This window comes from Elephas maximus, chromosome 4 (assembly GCF_024166365.1).
Source record: "Elephas maximus indicus isolate mEleMax1 chromosome 4, mEleMax1 primary haplotype, whole genome shotgun sequence".
NCBI classification, from domain to species: Eukaryota; Metazoa; Chordata; class Mammalia; order Proboscidea; family Elephantidae; genus Elephas; species Elephas maximus.
In genome coordinates, this window is record NC_064822.1 from 52,603,462 (window position 1) to 52,622,896 (window position 19,435).

The 19,435-nt window shown below is 37.3% G+C and overlaps 1 protein-coding gene across 2 annotated transcripts in view; it reads right to left on the bottom strand.

Moving 5' to 3' along the window:
* RBM17 (RNA binding motif protein 17) overlaps window positions 1-19,435 on the bottom strand; it is a 43,621-nt gene that overhangs the window by 8,011 nt on the left and 16,175 nt on the right. For both annotated transcript variants that reach the window (XM_049882039.1, XM_049882038.1), the window contains exons 4-10: window positions 16,745-16,911; window positions 14,778-14,875; window positions 12,929-12,985; window positions 11,098-11,239; window positions 9,035-9,186; window positions 7,842-7,915; window positions 7,026-7,124 (exon numbers count right to left, since the gene is read on the bottom strand). In XM_049882039.1, coding sequence (XP_049737996.1) covers window positions 7,026-7,124; window positions 7,842-7,915; window positions 9,035-9,186; window positions 11,098-11,239; window positions 12,929-12,985; window positions 14,778-14,875; window positions 16,745-16,911 — 789 coding nt within the window. The remainder of the gene's footprint in view (window positions 1-7,025; window positions 7,125-7,841; window positions 7,916-9,034; window positions 9,187-11,097; window positions 11,240-12,928; window positions 12,986-14,777; window positions 14,876-16,744; window positions 16,912-19,435) is intronic.

The following is a 19,435-nucleotide window of genomic DNA, read 5'->3' on the forward strand; positions in this document are numbered from 1 at the left end:
CCATTCACTCACTGACAGGCACTTAGGTTGTTTCCATCTTTTTGCTATTGTAAATAATGCTGCAATGAACACTGGTGTGCATGTCTATTCATGTCACGGCTCTTGTTTCTCTAGGATATATACCCAGGAGTGGGGTTGCTGGATCACATGGTATTTCTAGCTTTCTGAGGATGTGCCATATTGTTTTCCATAGTGATTGTACCATTTCACATTCCCACCAGCAGTGTAGGAGAGTTCCAATCTCCCCACAGCTTCTCCAGCGTTTGTTATTTTGATCAGTGTCATTATTAGAGGTATGAGATGTTATCTCATTGTGATCTGCATCTCTCAAATGGCTAATGATTGTGAGCATCTCTTTATGTATTTGTTAGCTGCTTGGATGTCTCCTTTGGTGAAGTGTCTGTTCATGTCCTTTACCCATTTTTTAATTGGGCTGTTTGTCTTTTTGTTGTTGAGTTATTGGAGTTTTCTATAAATTTTAGAAATTAGACCCTTGTCAAGCATGTCATGTGCAACAAATTTTTTCCCAGTCTGTGGGTCCTCTTTTTACTCTTCTGGAAAGTCTTGATGAGCATAAGCATTAGATTTTCAGGAGGTCCCAATTGTCTAGTTTATCTTCTGCTGCTTGTGCTTTTTCAGTTATGACTGATAGTCTGTTTATGTCATTAATTAAGGCTCCTAGGTTTGTCCCTATTTTTTCTTCTACGATCTTTATGGTTTTAGGTTTTACATTTAGGTCTTTGATCCATCTCTAGTTTTTGTGTATGGTATGAGGTATGGATCCTGTTTCATTTTTCTGCAAATAGATATCCAGTTTTGCTTGCACCGTTTGATGAAGAGACTATCTCTTTCCCATTTACTGGATTTGACCCTTTGTCAAAGACAAGCTGTACGTAGGTGGCTGTTTTTTTTTCCGGGTACTCAATTCTGTTCCATTGGTCTACGTGTCTATCGTGGTACCAGTACCAGCCTGTTTTGACTACTGTGGCTATATATTAGGTTCTGAGATCAGGGAGCGTGAGGCTTCCTACTTTGTTGTTCTTCAGTAATGCTTTACTTATCTAGGGCCTTTCTCCTTTCCATACAAAGCTGGTGATCAGTTTTTTCATCTTGTTAAAGAATGTTTTAGAATTTGGATTGGGGTTGCATTATATCTGTATATTGCTTTGGGTAGTACTGTCATTTTCACAATGGTAAGTCTTTCTAGCCGTGAGCATAGTACGGTTTTCATTTATACATCTCTCTGGGTTTCTTGCAGTAGTTTTTTTTGTATAAATCTCTTATGTCCCTAAACCCAAACTCATTGCTGTCAAGTCAATTCTGGGTCAGTGACCCTATAGGACAGAGTAGAACTGCCCCATAGAGTTTCCGAAGAATGACTGGTAGATTTGAACTGCTATCTTTTGGTTGGCAGCCTTAACGCTTAATCACTGCACTACCAGGGCTCCCTAGTTAGGTTTATTCCCAAGTATTTTATCTTTTGGGGGGCTACTATAAATGGTACTGTTTTCCTGATTTCCTTTTCAGAGTTCTCTTGGTTAGTGTACAGGAATTTGACTTATTTTTATATGTTGTATTCTACCACTTTGCTAAATCATTCAATCAGTCCCAGTAGCTTTCTTGTAGAGTATCTGGAACTTTCTATGTACAGGATCATGTCACCTGCAAACAGGAATAGCTTTACTTCCTCCTTACCAATTTGGATTTCTTTTGTTTCTCTTTCTTGCCTTATTGCTCTAGCCAGGACTTCTAGTACAATATCAAATAATAGTGGTGATAAAAGGCATGCTTGTTTCATTCCCATTCTCAAGGGGAATCTTTTCAGTATCTCTCCATTGAGAATAATATTGTTTGTTGGTTTTGTATATATGCCTATTATTTAGGAATTTTCTTTCTACTCCTATTTTGCTCAGTTTTTATGAAGAATGGGTTTTGGATTTTATCAAATGCCTTTTCTACACCAATTGAAATGATCATGTGATTAATTTCCTTTGTCTTATTTATGTAGTAAATTACATTGATTGATTTTCTAATGTGAAACCATCCTTGCATGCCTGGAATGAATCCCACTTGGTCATGCTGTATTATTTTTTTTTGTATGTTGTTGAATTCTGTTGGCTAAGAGTTTGTTGAGAATTTTTGTGTCTATATTCACGAGGGATACTGGTCTATACATTTTAGTGATGTCTTTGCCTGGCTTTGATATGAGAGGTATGCTGGCTTTATAGTATGAATTTGGGAGTATTTCTTTTTTTCTATGTCCTGGAATAGTTTGAGTAGGATTGATGTCAACTCTTCTCTGAATGTTTGGTAGAATTCTCCAGTAAAGCCATCTGGGCCATGGCTTTTTTTTTTTGCTGGAAGGTTTTTTTTAAATCTCTTCAATTTCTTCTTCTGTTATGGGTCTGTTTAAATTTTCTACTGCAGTTTGTATTAGTTTAGGTAGGTAGTGTGTTTTTAGAAATTTGCTCATTTCTTCCAGGTTTTCAAATTTGTTGGAGTAGTTTTTCAGGGTATACTGTTATAATCCTTTTTTTATCTCAGCTGGTTCTGTTGTAATGTTGCCCATCTCATTTGTTATTTTGGTTATTTGCATCTTCTCATTTTTTATGTTTGTCAATTTGGCCAGTGGTTTGTTTATTGATCCTCTCAAAGAACAAATTTCTAGTCTTGCTGATTCTTTACATTTTCTGTTTTCCATTTCCTTTATTTCTTCCCTAATCTTTGTTATTTCTTTTTTTCTGGTGACTGTGGGCTTCTTTTGCTGCTCTTTTTCTATTTTTTCAAGTTGTGGGGTTAAGCTATTGATTTGGCCCTTTCTTCTTTTTTGATGTGTGCATTTATTGCTTTGAATTCTCTGCTAAGCACTGCTTTTGCTGTGTCCCACAGGTTTTGGTATGTTGTATTTTCATTCTCATTTGATTCTAGTAATTTTTTAATTTTATTTTTAATTTCTTCTGTTACTCAGTGTGGTTCATCATCAAGGCGTTATTCAGTTTCCATGCATTTGATTTTTTTCCCCTGTTCTTCCTGTTACTGATTTCTATAGTATTGTGATCAGAAAAGGTGCTTTGTATTATTTCAATGTTGAATTTATTGAGGCTTGCTCTGTGGCCTAAATTATGGTCTATTCTGGAGAATGATTCATGTACGTTGAAGAAGAATGTATATACTGTGCCAGTGTTGGATGGAATGTTCTGTACACGTCTATGAAGTTAAGTTGATGGTGTTATTTAGGTCTTCTGTGTCTCTGCTTAGTTTCTATTTGCTCTGTCCTTCATCTAACGTGGTGTGTTAAAGTCTCCAGCTATTATTATGGAACTGCCGATTTCTCTTTTCAATGCTGTTAAGAGTTTGTTTTATGCATTTTGGAACTCTGTCACTGGGTCCATAGATATTTATTACAGCTATGTCTTCTTGGTGGATTGTCCCTTTAATCGTTATATGATGCCCCCCCGCCCCCCCGTCTCTTATAGATGGATTTTGATTTAAAGTCTATTTTATCAGAGATTAATACTGCCACTCCTGCTCTTTTTTGGTTAGTTTTCATGATATATATTTTTTCATCATTTGACTTTTAACCTATTCATGTCTTTCTAAGGTGTGTCTCTTGTAGGCAACATATTGATGGGTCATGTGTTCTTACCCATTCTGCCACTCTCTATCTCTTGGCTGGTACATTTAAAACATTTACAGTGTGATTATTGACAGGTACAAATTTACTGCTCTCATTTTGTTATGCTATGTGTGCGGTGTTGCCATTTTCTTTGTTCCATCTAATTTTCCGTGCTGAGTTCTTTTTGTTTATGTATTTTCATTTCCTTCATTCTTGCTGATTTTGTGTTTACTGAGTCTGTATGGTTTTGTTCTTTATTTTGGTGACCAGGTTTATTAACTCTCTTCCTGGTTACTCTGATGCTTACCTTCATCTTCTTAAGTTTAAAACAGTCTGTTATTTCCTGATTATCGCCATGACTTCCTTTCATATGGAAATTCTATGTCTACACCATTTAGTCCCTCTTTTGTTTTGAAGTCATTGCTTACAGATTGACATCTGGTTCCTCGTTTTCAGTTCTGTAATTTTATCTTTTGAGATTTCTCTATCTGGGTTGGCACCTTGGTGATGCCATCATGTGGCTTACTCTCAGGTTGTTGTCTGATGTCGTTGGTTCTCTATGTGAAGGACTCCCTTTAATATTTCTTATAACGATGATCTGGTTTTTACCAATTCCCTTAATTTCAGTTTATCTGAGAAAGTCTCAATTTCACTATCATATTTGAGAGACAGTATTGCTGGGTATGTAATTCTTGGTTGGCAGTACTTTTCTTTCAGAGTTTTACATATGTCATCCCATTGCCTTCTTTCCTGCATGGTTTCTGCCAAGAAACCAGAGCTTAGTCTTACTGGAGTCCTGTTGTAGGTGATATTTCTTTTTTCTTGAGCTGCTCTCAGAATTCTGGCTTTAACTTTGCATTTGGCAAGTTTGATTATGATGTATCTTGGTGATTTTCTTTGAAGTCTATCCTGTATGGGGTTCACTGAACTTCATGGATGGAAATCTTCTCATCTTTCATGATATTGGGGAAGTTTCCTTCCAGGACATCTTTAAAAATTCTCTCTGTGCCTTTTTTTTTCTTTTTTGGTCTCCTCCTGTTCTGGAATTCCAATCATGCATAAATATTTCCCTTCATAGCATCCCATGTAATGCTTAGGCTTTCTTCATTTGTTTTCATTTTTTTGTCTAATTGTTCCTCAAATTAGTATCAAGGGATTTGTCATCTATTTTGCTAATTCTTCCATTGTTCCAATTCTATTTCTATGTTCTTCAACTGAGTTATCTATTCCTAATGCTTAATTGTAATTCTTTTGGATTTCCAGTTGCTGTTTTTGTATGATCTCTAATTGTCTATTTGTCATTTTGTTCTTGTATTGTTTTCCTGAATTCTTCTAGGGTTTTGTCTATGTTTTCCTTGATCTCTTTGAGGACGCTATATATATACGCCTTTTAAATTCCTTATCAGATAATTCCATTACCATCTCTTCCTCAGAAAGGTTTTTTGCCCCTTTATTTTGGTCCTTTGGCTGAGCCATCTTGTCTTATTTCTTCATATGATTTGATATTGTCTGCTCTCTCCAAAGCATTCAAGTGTTATGATTTTGTTTTGTTTTGATAAATGAAAGCAAGCACTCTCTGGTGAGGGAGGGGTAGGACATGCATCTGGGAGTGGCACAGGTGCTCTCTCTGGTATGGGATGGGCAGGGCAGGTGGCTGGGGCTAGCACAGGTGCTCTCTGAAATGGGGGAGGGGCAGGGTGGGCAGCTGTGAGGTGGGTGAAAGAGAAAAAACAAAAAAGAAGAAAAAAAGAGAGGGTGGGGACTCATCTATTGCTCTGTTTGCCCTACCCATCAGGTACCGCCGTACTGCCACTGGAGAGTCACCCTGTGTCTGGGTCCTGATTTCCTCCCTGCTCTGTAAACACTGGGATCCCTGAAACTCTCGTCCTTTTTCCTGAACTTTCTCCCTTTAGCTCCAGTTCATGTCCTGCTCATCTTGCTTCACTCTGGGTATGTCTTCACAGTTTCTCTGCCTCCTATTGGGAGTTCTGTGATGTTGTCTTCTCATGCTCCTCACTCAGGGTCGCTGTTGGTTTTGTCTCAAAATGGCCCCGCTGTGCCAGACTGGTTGACAGGGCACCTCCACCCGATCTCTCCCCATCTGCTGTTGTCATTCAGTTTCTTTTTCTAGTCAGCATTTGATCTAATTCTATCCTTTCATTTGATGCTCAGAGTTCCAGGGTTGTCATCTGTATCTGTTACACTTTGTTTCTTGGGTCTTTCCAATAGAGGGAACGGTGTGGTGCATCTAGCTAGGCTGCCATCTTGAATCCTTCTCTCATTACCTTTTATATTAAGTCTAAATTCTTTTGTCTAAGACCTCTATAATATGGCTCCACTTCATCTATGTAAGCATGTCTCCTTTTAATTCCTAAAATGTCCATCCATTCCATTTAGATGTCTTCCTCATTCTCTCCCAGACACTGTTAATCTGAGTATCCCTTATCCCCCATCCAAATCCTACTCATCCCTTTTAAAGCTCAGCTCACATCTGATAGTATTTACAAAGTCTCCTCTATTTTTTGTTTATCTAATTCTTTTCTCAACTTCTATACTTATAATCAGAACTACCAAGTATAATAACCAAGTATAAAAAAAAAAAAAGTATAGCAACTGAATATTCTCTATTATTTTACATGTATTTGTTTTGTTGTTTCTTCAACTGAACTATGCCATCAGTGAAAGCGCAGAAAATGTTTCCTGTATTGCAGATAATCTTAATACAGTATTGGGTATGTAGAAGGTCCTGAATAAATATTTGCCAAATGGCTGAAACCAAAAGCATGTCTAGGTAACTAAACCATTGAGTATACTATGATCAAGGTCTTCAAACATCATACTAATCTGCAATTGCAAAATGAAACATTTCTATTTCTTTACCAGATAAAATTTGAAGTTATTCTTGTCTTTATACTTGAAATTGTTATAAATGAGAAGAATAATTTATCAACATCTACCACTTTTGGTAATAAGACACTAAGTCATTTAAGCATTCCATATTTTTGGAAACCCTGGGGCAGTTCTACTCTGTCCTTTAGGGTTGTTATGGGTCAGAATCCACTCAATGGCAATTGGTTTGGTTTTTGGTTTGGACAGTATACCACAACCAACAATTGCTATCTAGTTAATTCCAACTCATGGTGACCTCATGTGTGTCAGAGTAGAACGGTGCTCCTAACGTTTTTGATGACTGATTTTTTGGCAAGTAGATTGCCAGGACTTTCTTCTCAGATGCCTCTGGATAGACTTGATTCTCCACCTTTCCACCAGCAGCTGAGAGCATTAACTGTTTGTACTACCCAGGGATTCACTGACATTATGTATACTCTGCCTCTATACATAGAAAATGTTTTGTCATCTGCCAATTATCACTTAGGTTAATATAAGTGTCATAAGAAAACATTCTTACTTCAAATATTACACATTTTCCAACTTTTCCATATTTTTCACATTCTTCCTTGGTTTCAACTTCCAAGTCTTCATCTACCTCTCCTGCACCAACCATGTTCTATAAACAAAGAAAAATAAATTCAACCATAATTTACAGATATATAACCAAACAACGATGACAAAAAAAAAAAATCCAAGCCTGTTGCTGCCAACTCACTTCTGACTCACAGCAATCCTACAAGACAGAGTAGAACTGCCCCATAAGGCTTCCAAAGAGTGGCTGGTGGATTCGAACTGCCAACCTTTTGGTTAGCAGCTGAGCTCTTAACCACTGTGCCACCAGGGCTCCAGATACGTAACAGCTATATATAAATAAGATTCTCTTTCATTAGGGTAAATGATATTAATCCCAAATGACATAATAAAAATTTTTATCCCATTAATATCAAAAAGTTGGTATTTTTTAAAACAAAAATATATTAAGTTTCATAAAATGTTATGAAAACATACATGTAAGCACTAAAATGTATAAACTAAACTGAACGTGTAGCAATTACAAATATTTTTAAATACTCACTGCATGCTTAAATACCATATTTACCCCCCCTAAAGAATATATATATATATACATATATATACACACACACTAGTGAAAAAAGAATTTAAAATCAGTCTTACATGGGATCCATCCAAAGGTATTATTTGCAGAAGAAATATCATTTTCAGTTTTCTTTAACTTTTGTGACATGCGTGGGGGGTGAAAGCATAGGGGGATAGGGTAGGTGACGCACAAAAAGAAAGGCAGGCAGACAGGTTTCATTCTTTTGCTTCTTACCCTTAGTAGGACCACTTTAGTCGGACACTTAAGTATTTCAGTTAATGGATTTGAATCAGATTTCTTGGATGCATCTGTATCAAAACATATCATCAGATGTGTTACAGCACTGAAAAGGGGCACTGAGTCCTAATACAATGACTAATTTAATTTCAATAGCAATCTCTGTTATTTATGTCTTAGAATCATCTACAAGCATCAACACAATCAGTCTCAGCAGAAATGTAGCCTTATCTATAATTAAAACATCAGCTTTACTTAGGTATATAGTTTACAATAATTTCTGGAAGTTTTTTAGTTTCAGCAACGACCTGGCAACAATTTTTGCTTATTTCAATTCCTACAATGATTTTTGCTTATTTCAATTCCTACAACAAAGCCTTGGCTTTGGATAGAAGCATAAGGTCACTAGCTCAGTGTAATAAGCAGCTAATTAATCAGCCACTGGCTAACTTATTTTTAGTCTCACCAATCTGGACAACTGTTAGTTTTCAGTACCAACAGGTACGGCTGACTGCTGGCTTTCTAAAGCTGTGCGTGACAGGGTTGCCAGCAAAGTTTTCTTCTTTCTTTAGGAAAGGGAGTTAAACTAAACTGACTCAAAATGAACTCAATTTTCCTGCTTCAAATACTAAACTGTATTTGTTTCATCCCAATATGCTCTTAGTACAGAACAGGCTGTAATAACTGATGAACATAAAACACCAACTAACCAGATATCATCTACGAAAAGATTACTAAGCAACATTAGACCTCATAGAGCAATAAATCTGTAAGAAAATTAGGAATCACACCTATTATGAAAGGGAAGAAAAAAATAGGGAAAACACAAGATGGAGATATATCCAATATAATCACTGAAACACTGTATATGGCTCTGCCCTTCATGGTATAAAAACAACTTTTAACGATCTGACAAGATTCTTTGCCCCACAGGTATGAAATTATTTTCCCGAGGACTGTTTATTTTCTGCCAGTCTCGTCTTTTTTTCTCCCATGGGCCTTCATCTCTCTCTAGTTCTGTTCTGAAAAAATAAAGACGAGCCTCAGGATTCTTGATTTCCACAAAACTGAAAGCGCATCAAAATCAGAATTATCTATTCCATCAGATATAGGGCCAGTACCCTCAGGATGGACCATATTTAACCCTGTTCTCACTATGGAAACAACGCCTCTCTTGTGAGGAGACTTACCTTTCTCTGTAGCGTCACCAACAATGATCTTGCCTCCTCGTTTGCTTGTTTTTTCTACTGACAATGCAGTGCTCAGTCCTTGTTCATGCTTCCCAAGACCCTGGCCTTCTCGGAAGCCATACTTCTGCATGATTTTATGTGCTACTGTACCACTAGCAGGAGGAAAAAGAAAAATATTCCTCGCACTTGTAATCAACTATAGCATAAATTGGATTTTATAGCACAAAATCTCCTTCTGCAAAGACAGTATAATTTCAATGACAGCTTAGATGAATTTATAGATAATTAACTATGGGCCACTAGATGGAAGGTATGGCAATATTCAGGATGAAAGAAACATAAAAAGTTACTGACTGAAATCCTAAATACTCTGAGGCTATCTGTGAGGGGAAATACTACTTTCCCTAATGAAACTTCCCTGGTTACTACCGTTAGAAACATTAGACTTTCTACGTGTGCCAGTATCTGCATTGGTATATATAGTTTATAATCACAGTTTACTATTAAAAAGTGTGCTTGCCAAAAAATAACCATGAAGTTTCATTTAACAAAATGCATTTTCTATATAGTAGAGTTTCCAATAACAGGTTTTATAAATGAAAGAACCCTCAGAGACCATATATTTAACAGATGAGAAAATAAACAGGTCCAGATTAGCTAACTAGCTTAAGGCTGACTGGAAACAAAGCAAGATACCTGCAACTCTTTCTATAAATACCATAATAGCTTTCAAACTGCACTCATGGGTCTCAAGGGTGTCCCCCAGCAACCACTGCTGCTTTATACTTGAGGCTCCAAATCCTGCTTCAGTTAGAGCAACTATAACCTACAGTATCTCATGCATTTAGTTCCCCTAAAATTCCATTTGAACGAGCTGTTTTAGGCTGAAAAGACTGAAAACTGCTGAATGGTACCACACTGCATTTTTCTTAAACAGAAGTTAGACTGAGCTCCTATTGAAAAGAAGATTCAGCACAAAAGTCAATCTTTGCCATTAGTAGAAAAATCATATAGTTTCTTACCTAACACCCTCTAGCACACATTTAGGGCAGCACTTTCCAACAGAACTTTGTGTGAAGATGGCAATGTTCTGTATCTCCACTGTTCAATACAGCAGGCACAAGCATACTGACTACTAAGCACTTAAAATAAGACTAGTGTGCCTGAGAAATTAAGTTTTGGATTTTATTTATTTTAATTCATTTAAATAACTACCTGTGTCTAGTGGCTACCATATGAAACAGCACAATTCTAGGGGATGGATACCAAGAAAGCCAGAAACTCCAAATCCTCCTAAAGTGTGGGAACCACAAACATCAACTCCAACTCCTAGCAGTCATCTCTCTAAGGGCTCTAAGAACCAAAGCATATAAGATAGCTTAAGGTGGATCTACTGCACTCAATGGTCTCACAGCGTTTCTATTACAGGTAGCACTCTTCTCAACACCACAAAACATTAGCATAATACTGCTTCTTTTGACAGTCCCCTTGTGGATCAGAGGAATAGGAAAAGCAACGTAAAACATTCTTTTAGCCAAAATGCATGCCAAAATCAATGGGGGTTAAAAAAAAAAAAAAAAAAGAAATCCACAAGCCCCAGATGAATGTCAGCCTTAAAATGATTTTTTATATGCAAATTTCTAAACATATTTAAAGTGACTGAGAGTTTTTAATTAAAAACATTTATATCATTCATATCTAATTCATATCAGCTATATTACTTGCTAAAGTTATAAAAATGTAAATAATTATCAGAAACTGTTCCTACCTAGTGGATACAGTGCTCGATACCTAAATCATCCGCAACACATATGAGAAGGGCTTATATTTTGCATAAAAACACAAATCATTATACTAGGATATGCACCACATGACTCGAGCACTGATCTTGGTAACGGCAGTGTGTAGTTGAAAACATCAAGTACCTCCCTATAAACCTAAGAATGTCCTCATTTTCAAACAAAGATTATAGCTGCTGAAAGGGCTTTAGAAAGAGCTATTGACAACAAATTTTCTCAAGTCCTTTTTACATTTTCTTAGACACGAACACTTAAAATCATTACCCCATGTTAGCAAGGAAGGAGTTACTAGGCCCAGTTGGAGATCTTGGCCTATCTTGTTCATCATACACCGGGGGAGGAATAGCAGCTTTGGAAGACTGTGATCGAGGTCGCGAATCCTCTTCATAGGGAAAATCTCGGGGTACTGTTAGATAAAAATAAAATAGGCTTACCAAAATAATACAAGAAATATTCTGATCTGCATTCGTATACATCGCTTATTTTGAACTAATTTCACCTACATTTTTGCTTTACCACAAGAAATGAGAAAAAATCAAATTAATTTTATAGCTTCTATATGACTTTTTTTTAGAACATGGAGGTAGAACACTACTTTTGTCATTCTAACTTGGCTCCTAATCTTCCTATCTAAATGTTCTTTCTTCATCTTACTGAAATCTTATTCACTGTTTTCCTGTATGTTCCAAGTGAATACTAGCTCTCTTTTGACTCCCATAGACAGCATATTTGTGTACACCTCTCTTAAGGCTTTTGCCTTACTATCACATCAACCTAACAGACTGCAAAAGTCTTCAAGGTGAGGGGCCATATACTGCAACAGTGGCTCTGAACCCTAGCTATATATTAGAATCACAAAGGAAGCCTGAGTTCCACTCCAGCAACTGGTTTCAGTTGGCACGGACTGGGACCAGGCCAGGCAACAATAATTATTTACAGGCGTTTTTTTGTAATACAATACTGTGTTTAACAAATATTTTAATTGTTAGCCTTTTTTAAAAAAGGATAACACAAGTAGTTTCTTGGGACAGTTTAGGCATGGTCAAACCCAAAGCATAGGAAAATGATCTAGGGGCATAGCAAAGTTCAATTTCAACCAAGATATTCCAGAACAGATCAACGGGAGATGCAGCAGTACAGGGCATGTTTTGTCAATGTGCTTAAATGGATACCCAAGTGCACTGAAATAGAAATAACAGAAAAAATTTAATTAGGAAAGGCACTGCCACCTTGTGGAAGGTCATGAATGTAACAGCCTCTAAACCACTGAGAGTAACCCTGGTGGTGCAGTGGTTAAGAGCTCCACTGCTAATCAAAAGATCGGCAGTTTGAATCCACCTGCCACTCCTTGGAAACCCTACAGGGCAGTTCTACTCTGTCCTATAGGGTCACTATGAGCTGGAATCGACTCAACGACAACCAGTTTGGTGATTATTTTGGTTCCAAACCACTGAGTAAGAAAACTGTAAAACCCACTGCCACTGAGTCACTTCTGACTCACGGTGACCCCATGTGTTTAAGGGAAGAACTGCTCCATGGGGTCTTCTTGGCTGGTGCAGGGCCGAGCAGTGTTTTGTTCTGCTCTACACAGGGTCACTGTGTGTCAGAGCTGACTCAACAGCACCGAGCAACAACAATCTTTATGGAAGCAGATCACCAGGTCTTTCTTTAGCAGCACCACTGGGTACGTTCGAACTGCCAACCTTTAAGGTTAGTAGTCTAACACAAACTGTTTGCACCACCCAGGGACCTTAAACTGGTCTACTGTTTGTTTTAACTTGACTCCGAATGAAACTAATAACCTCAAAAGTGAAATGTTGGAGAAAACATGTGAGTTGCTCAAAAAAAAAAAAAAACAAACAAAAAAGCAGATCTCACTGTATAAAAACCCCTGCCTCAGAGCCTGGCATGAAAATCTGAATCTAAAATGGTGAAAGGAATAGCAAACTTCCTGACCCACAGCCTTAGGGGCCAGAGCCAAAGAACTGGCTTTCAGGCCATTTCCCCTTCAACTCAGGAAACCTGGTTGACTCAAGGTAAAATTTTTCATCAATTGTATCAGAATAAAGGAGGAGAAAAAAACAGGTCTACGTACACTCTTTGTCTTTTTCTACAAGAGAAGTTGGTGGTGCAATAGCAGCTCCGCCCATACCTGTGAAACACATAAATTCCATTGATTAAAGGATGGAAACTGTTTCAGATATCAAACTCTCAAGAACTGTGACATACACCATTCACTGTATCACCACTGCCCCCTCAGGAAAAAAAGGCAAAAGGCTTGCTACTGTATCCTTCCTGTTTACATTTAAAAATTAATTACCTGAATCTAGACTAAAGATGTAAAAAACTGGCAACGCCCACATGGACAAAACTTTTTTCTTAAAAGGCATGTTAAGTGCACAGAATACAGTTAATAAACAAACTTGAGGGCAAACAACACGACCCAGAGAACTAGCAGTTACTTAAACACAGTAACAAGACTATTTTCTGAGAGTAGGTTAACCACCAGGCACTTTCATACACATTATTTCATTTAGGCTTAATAACCCTTTGAAGTAGGCATTATTGGTTCCATTTTACAGGTGACAAAATGATCAGAGGAAAGGAGCACTGATTAGCAGAGATGAGCATAAATCCAGATTCCTGTGATGCCAAGCTTTTCCCCACTATATAGCATGCTCCTCTTCCAGGGTGTAAACCACTAGAGCTCAACATCTATTTGGAAATGTGGGTATTTCTGGGTCCTGAAGAATCTGCTACCTGTTGTCACTTCTGCTCATGTTTCCTTGATGGAGAATAGCAAATACAAATGAACCGAAAAAGGTTTAAGAAAGGTCTCTTTCACTTGGTATCCAACAACCAAAGGGAAGGTTTAACAGCGGAGATCATAAAGACCACAGGAATTTTTCATTAGGTAACACCTAACATATGCATTATGGCCAAACAACCAAATAAATAATATAAAAAATAATAAAATATAAGTTTTAAAAAACTGATTACAAAACCATACTCTATGGGGCAGGATAAAATGTTTCACAAGCTACTCTAAAGCTACTGTACATGCATCATGATTAATGGGACTGAACTACAGAAAAGACTTAAGGGGAAACATTTTTGAAATACTTCCTAAGATTTTTTTTAACCTTGTCATTAAGACCCAGGGTGATTTCTGACTGATTCTGAAAAGGAGATTTGCTTTAATAAATTCACTATAAAAAATTCAAGGTGACTATTGGAAATCTGCTACTAATCAAGTTAAAATATGATTATCAATCCACCAAGCACAGTATACACAATGGGTATAATGCCACTACTTCCCTAGTATTAACTACAAGTTCAGTCAAATAGCAACAGTATTTTGATTAGAGGCTTTATAGTTCCTGTTAATGTTTAAGGAAAAAAAAAAAAAAGCCCTTAATATAGAGTCCCCACCTCCTTACAAAAAACGGCAGCAGATTAGCAAACTGGACAGATGAGGCTACAAATACTCAACCTATATACTGGATTCTAAAATAAGTGAATAAAAACCAGTTATTTTTTATTAACTAAAATAATAAAATGTTTACCATGGACCTGTATTATACAAAGTACTTATCCCCTCTGTGCCTCAGATTCTTTACCCTTAAAAAAATCTCAGTTCAGTGCTTACAAAAATGCAGCTGGACACAGAGAAGAGGCTAATATGACTCTGCTTCAGGTAAAGAAAAGTGTGTGTGTATATTTTAAGCTATCGTCAAGGTATCCCATAAGTAAATGTTAGGAAGTGGTTGTGACGCTCAAAGGAGACTATATGTGAAGACACAATGTAAACTAATTAAATTGTTATGCAAGTGTGGATTGCTGTGATACCCAAATCAACGTCAATTGAACTATTCACCAAACTGAATATGAAAAACAGTGACATTATCCCATGTCTAAATCCTAAGATTTGTGTGGTGTCTTACTTCTTTTCCTCCTCTCTCGCTCATAATCTTCATCTTCATCAGAATCTGGATCCGGTCGCCTTGAAAATCCACTAGCTTCATGTCTGTCTTTACGCCTCCTGTGATAAGGAAATTAATGTTCATCAGAGATGAACCAACATAGAGATGTGCACCCAAGGACTTCACCTTATTTTCTCTTGGCTAGAAAACATTTAAATTCTCTCTTTCAGACAAAGAGCCCTGGTGCCATAACGGTTAAGTACTCGACTGCTAACTGAATGGCTGGTGGTTTGAACCCACCCAGTGGCTCCTTGAGAGAAAAACCGGGCTATCTGCTCCTATAAACATTGCAGCTTAAAAACTCTATGAGGCAGTTCTTGTTTGTCACATGGAGTCACTCTACGGCACCTCTTCCAAACGAAACTATTATTTTGGAGTTGAGGGGAGAAACAACTAGTTAAAGACTAAAGTAGCAAAGTAGGAAAAGTAAGAAAGATTTGGAAGATAAATTGAATAAATCTAATAGGTACATGAGAAAAATGCTTCCTTGACATTTACCTTTCAATTTTAAAGCAAATCAACACAGGATAATAGGTTAACAGTCTCAATTCTCTAAAACATGCTTTAGTCATGAAATAAGTCAAGAAATAATAGGAAGCATTAGATTAATATTTGATAATACTAGTAATTAATGTCAAATGTTTTTAAAAGAATACAAATAAACTCCTATTATCCATACTTTCCATAAACATAAATAAAAAGATGCCTCAAGTTTTAAATAATTCCACCTGCCTCAAAAATAGTGAAGTTAAGAACAATATTTTAAGTATTTTAAATAATTGTGATCCTAGTAGAGTCACAGCATGGGAAAAAAAGAAACAACTATTATTTAACATCAGGTTTCTAAGTTATTTTTCTAAAACTCACCCAGAATTTACAGTTTAGGTTTTCTGAGTCTATACATGAAATTTGTTCTGGAGTTTGTTTTCATGCTGGGATGTAACAACTAAAAATTCTTAAAAAATAATTTGATCCCTTCTGTTGATTGCTCAGATCGACCATGAAAACTAACTTCGAATAAAAATCCATGTTTGGGTTAAGACTGTTAGAATGAAGTATGATCCAAATGTCAAGCCAGTAGCTCTCTGCCCTTCTTCTATCCCAGCACCTGCTGGCTCATTCTAGAAGTGAGTCTTAAGACTGGGGCTGGAGGTGCTCCATATCTATTTTGTTGAACACACAAGTACTGAGAACCCCAGATATATATGTCAGTATCACGGCTAAGAATTTTACGCAGAATCAGCTCAACGCAGATAAGCAGAAAACAAGTACAACACGCACCACAAATACGCATATTTACAATTTTTGATGACGAATTACATGGACTGAAACTAAAAACTTACTGTCATCAAGTAGATTCCAAATCATAGCGATCCTATAGGGCAAAGGAGAACTGCCCCACAGGGTTTCCAAGGTTATAAATCCTTACAGAAGCAGACTGACATATCTTTCTCCCAAGGAGTGGCTGGTGGGTTTAAACCGCTGGCCTTTCGGTTAGTGCTAAGGCTCCAAGGATTAATAAAGGGTATATTATTTATTTCAAGTTACCACAAATAACAAGGTTTTTAGGTTAAGTGATGACTTTATTTTTAAAAATGAAATGACGACTCTGTCCATAAACCCCTGATTTTTTGCCATATGCTATTATGTTTTTTTTTCATGATAAAGCCTCAAGTGTGGGAAAGATGGATGAAACATCTGAAGCCAAGCGAACAAGTAACTTGAGTACACAACACTGTGATAACTACATAAAAACATTTCAAAGATAGTTCGCTGCCTTAGCTGACATATTTTTTACACCTTCTTGGTATTTGTAGTATTTTAGTATTTGCTAAACTTTGCCTAACAGACAGCACTGAAGTTCATTCATTAATTCTGTAATGATTATTTCAAAGGCAAACTATCTACAAGTCCAAACAATATCTTACTTTTCTCTTTCTTCTATTTCTTTTTGTCTTTCCAGCTCCCGCTGTCTTTGTCGTTCCTCTCTTTGGCGCTTTACTACTTTCTCATAATCATTAGGAAACATAGGATCATATTCATCAGCCAAGGGGATCAAAACTTCTCCCGCAGAAAATCCACTGGGAACAGGATCCTGAGGAAGAAAAAAAGTCAAAGTAAATACCACTGTCATGTCTTAGAATTCTGTTCACAGAATTAAGATCAAAGAATATGAGGGTTAGATGGGGCCTTGAAGATCATCTATCCGCCTCCTTTGGGTTATCGATAAACAAACGCCACGGGAGGGTCAGTGACTTGATATAGTCACATACCTAGCAGGTAACAGTAGAACCATGACAAAGATCCCACCTCTTAGTTTAACACTATTTCCAAAATATCCTATGGCATTTTCCTGGAATTCCCAATAGTCACAACCACCTAAATTTAAGACACTAATACTTTTAAGCAATATATTTGATTATTTACAGTAAAGCACTAAATATTTTTATATATCTCCATGAAAATTTAAAAACCAAAACCCATTAATAACACAATCATTCTTGTAGTCAGTCACCATTTAATGGGTTAACCGTAGATTTGGATTATATGGAGATAATACAGTAAAATATTTTTAAAAACCATTCTCTTGCTCTTTTTAAAATTCTCTGGAGCACACATCCCGTCTGGGGAAGGCTGCCTGTCCAGCACTGAGTCTGGCACAGGCAGAGAAAACTCCCGCCACATCATCAATTTTTAAAGGTCTCCTAATACCAGATTCACATGACAACATTTTGTATTTTTCTCTTCTATACATTTAGATACTGGGGCTACTCTTTAAAAGAAGTAGCCTTAACAAAGAATCGAGAAAAACAAAAGGGAGAGACAGAGTACAGCTGACTAGAAAACACGTGGCTAGAAATGGGGCTTTACCCTAGGTTGGCAGCCTTGATCTAAATATAGTTCTGGCAAGCCCTGATCCACTTCTTGATCTAACATTTCCTAAACCACCGTGTTTTTTTCTGTTTGTTCTCTTAGTATAACTTTTCCTCATTATCCATAAAAACAAGATGACTTAATTGATCTACATAGATACCTGAACAAGTACAGGCTAGGATTTAGTGTCCTCGAGTACCCAGTCTACACCACTCTCAGGAGGTACACTGCCAAACAGTACCAAAGGCAAGAAGGTTGTTCGTAAAACGTATTTTGTATGTGAACATATAACTGATATGATAAAGACACCTTATGTTCAATAACAACAGGTATAAATCTAACAATTCCTGCATTACACTGCTCAGTTTGCCATTTTGCATTATAAAACAAACTATTTCCTTATAACTAAAAATCAGGACACCTTATGATCCGATGAATAAAGGCAATTAGAAAAGTAACTATAATCACCTCCTAGGCTCTGTCACTGGAAAAGTTATACAAATCTATTTAACCAAGGACTCCCAAAGGGTAGTTATAAATTTGTATTCACATAAAAAACACTTTTAAAACTGAAAGGCACATAATAAGACTTCTTTTCACTTATTAAAACTAGTAAGAAACAATCATCCAATTACATACTACTACTGTCACAAAGTGTACAACAGAAAGAACAAACTGTCAATATGAAGATTAAGTCATCATTTCAAATCTGAAATGAAACAACTTTTACTGTACAAACCTGCTAATCTTAGTAATAAACCATGCTTTTCTAAAAGCTAAGAATAACTCAGTTTGACTAAAAAAAATTTAAAATGCTGAGGAAGGTGAGATAAAACTCAAATGGTCATATATTGTAGGTCGTACAGTATACTGACACTACTCCGCTGGAAATGAGGTGGTACTAGAACACGTCGGCCATAAAAACGATCTCTTAACACCACCTCAGAAAATCCATCCTAAGGAAATAATGCATAGAATGCTCTCTGTAGAGATGTTCATCAGACTGTTAACCCCCCCCCCAAAAAAAACATTGTTAGAAGGTTACAAATAAGGACAATGTAAAAGCAGATCTGGATGGTTCTACAGTCAGGGGATGCCTGAGTAAGTTATGCCACATTCACTTACAATTAAAAACTTAGATACGCAAAGTATGTAACTGCAGTGCAATGGACTGTTTCTTTGTGGCCTTTCTTGCCATGGTCTTGTAACTTCCACCCACGTGACTGGGCAGGGTTGTACAGATAGGGTAATTGCAGCCCACCAAAGGGACTGCTCAGTTTTTGCTATCCCTCTGGGCTTGAGGTGAGCCATCCCAGAGGCAGGAAGGAGAGGATCCCACCACTACCAAGGAAGAACAGCCAGGAACAGAGTGTGTGTCCTTTGGATCCTTGGACCCCTGTGCTGAAAAGCTCCTGGAACGAGGAGAGAGAGAGAGAAAGGGCTGTAGCCCTAAAGAAGGTGAGAAGCAGTGGCAAGAGAGACTGGAAGGAGACCGTGCGGTGGGCTTCCCAGCACATGGAGCAGAAAGCTGTGTCTGGGGTGCCTCTGGGGACTTACCGGCAGGGGTTAAAACAGCTTTGTAACACTTGCCTCAGCAGGGCAGAGGCCTGGAGCCACAGAGAGACGTGCCTATGAGCACAGCTAAAAAGAGGCTGTTGTGATGAAGAACTGTGTACTGAATGCTCCGGAGCCTGAACTGCAACCGGTTATTTCCCTAATAAATCCCATAATCGTGAGTATTATCT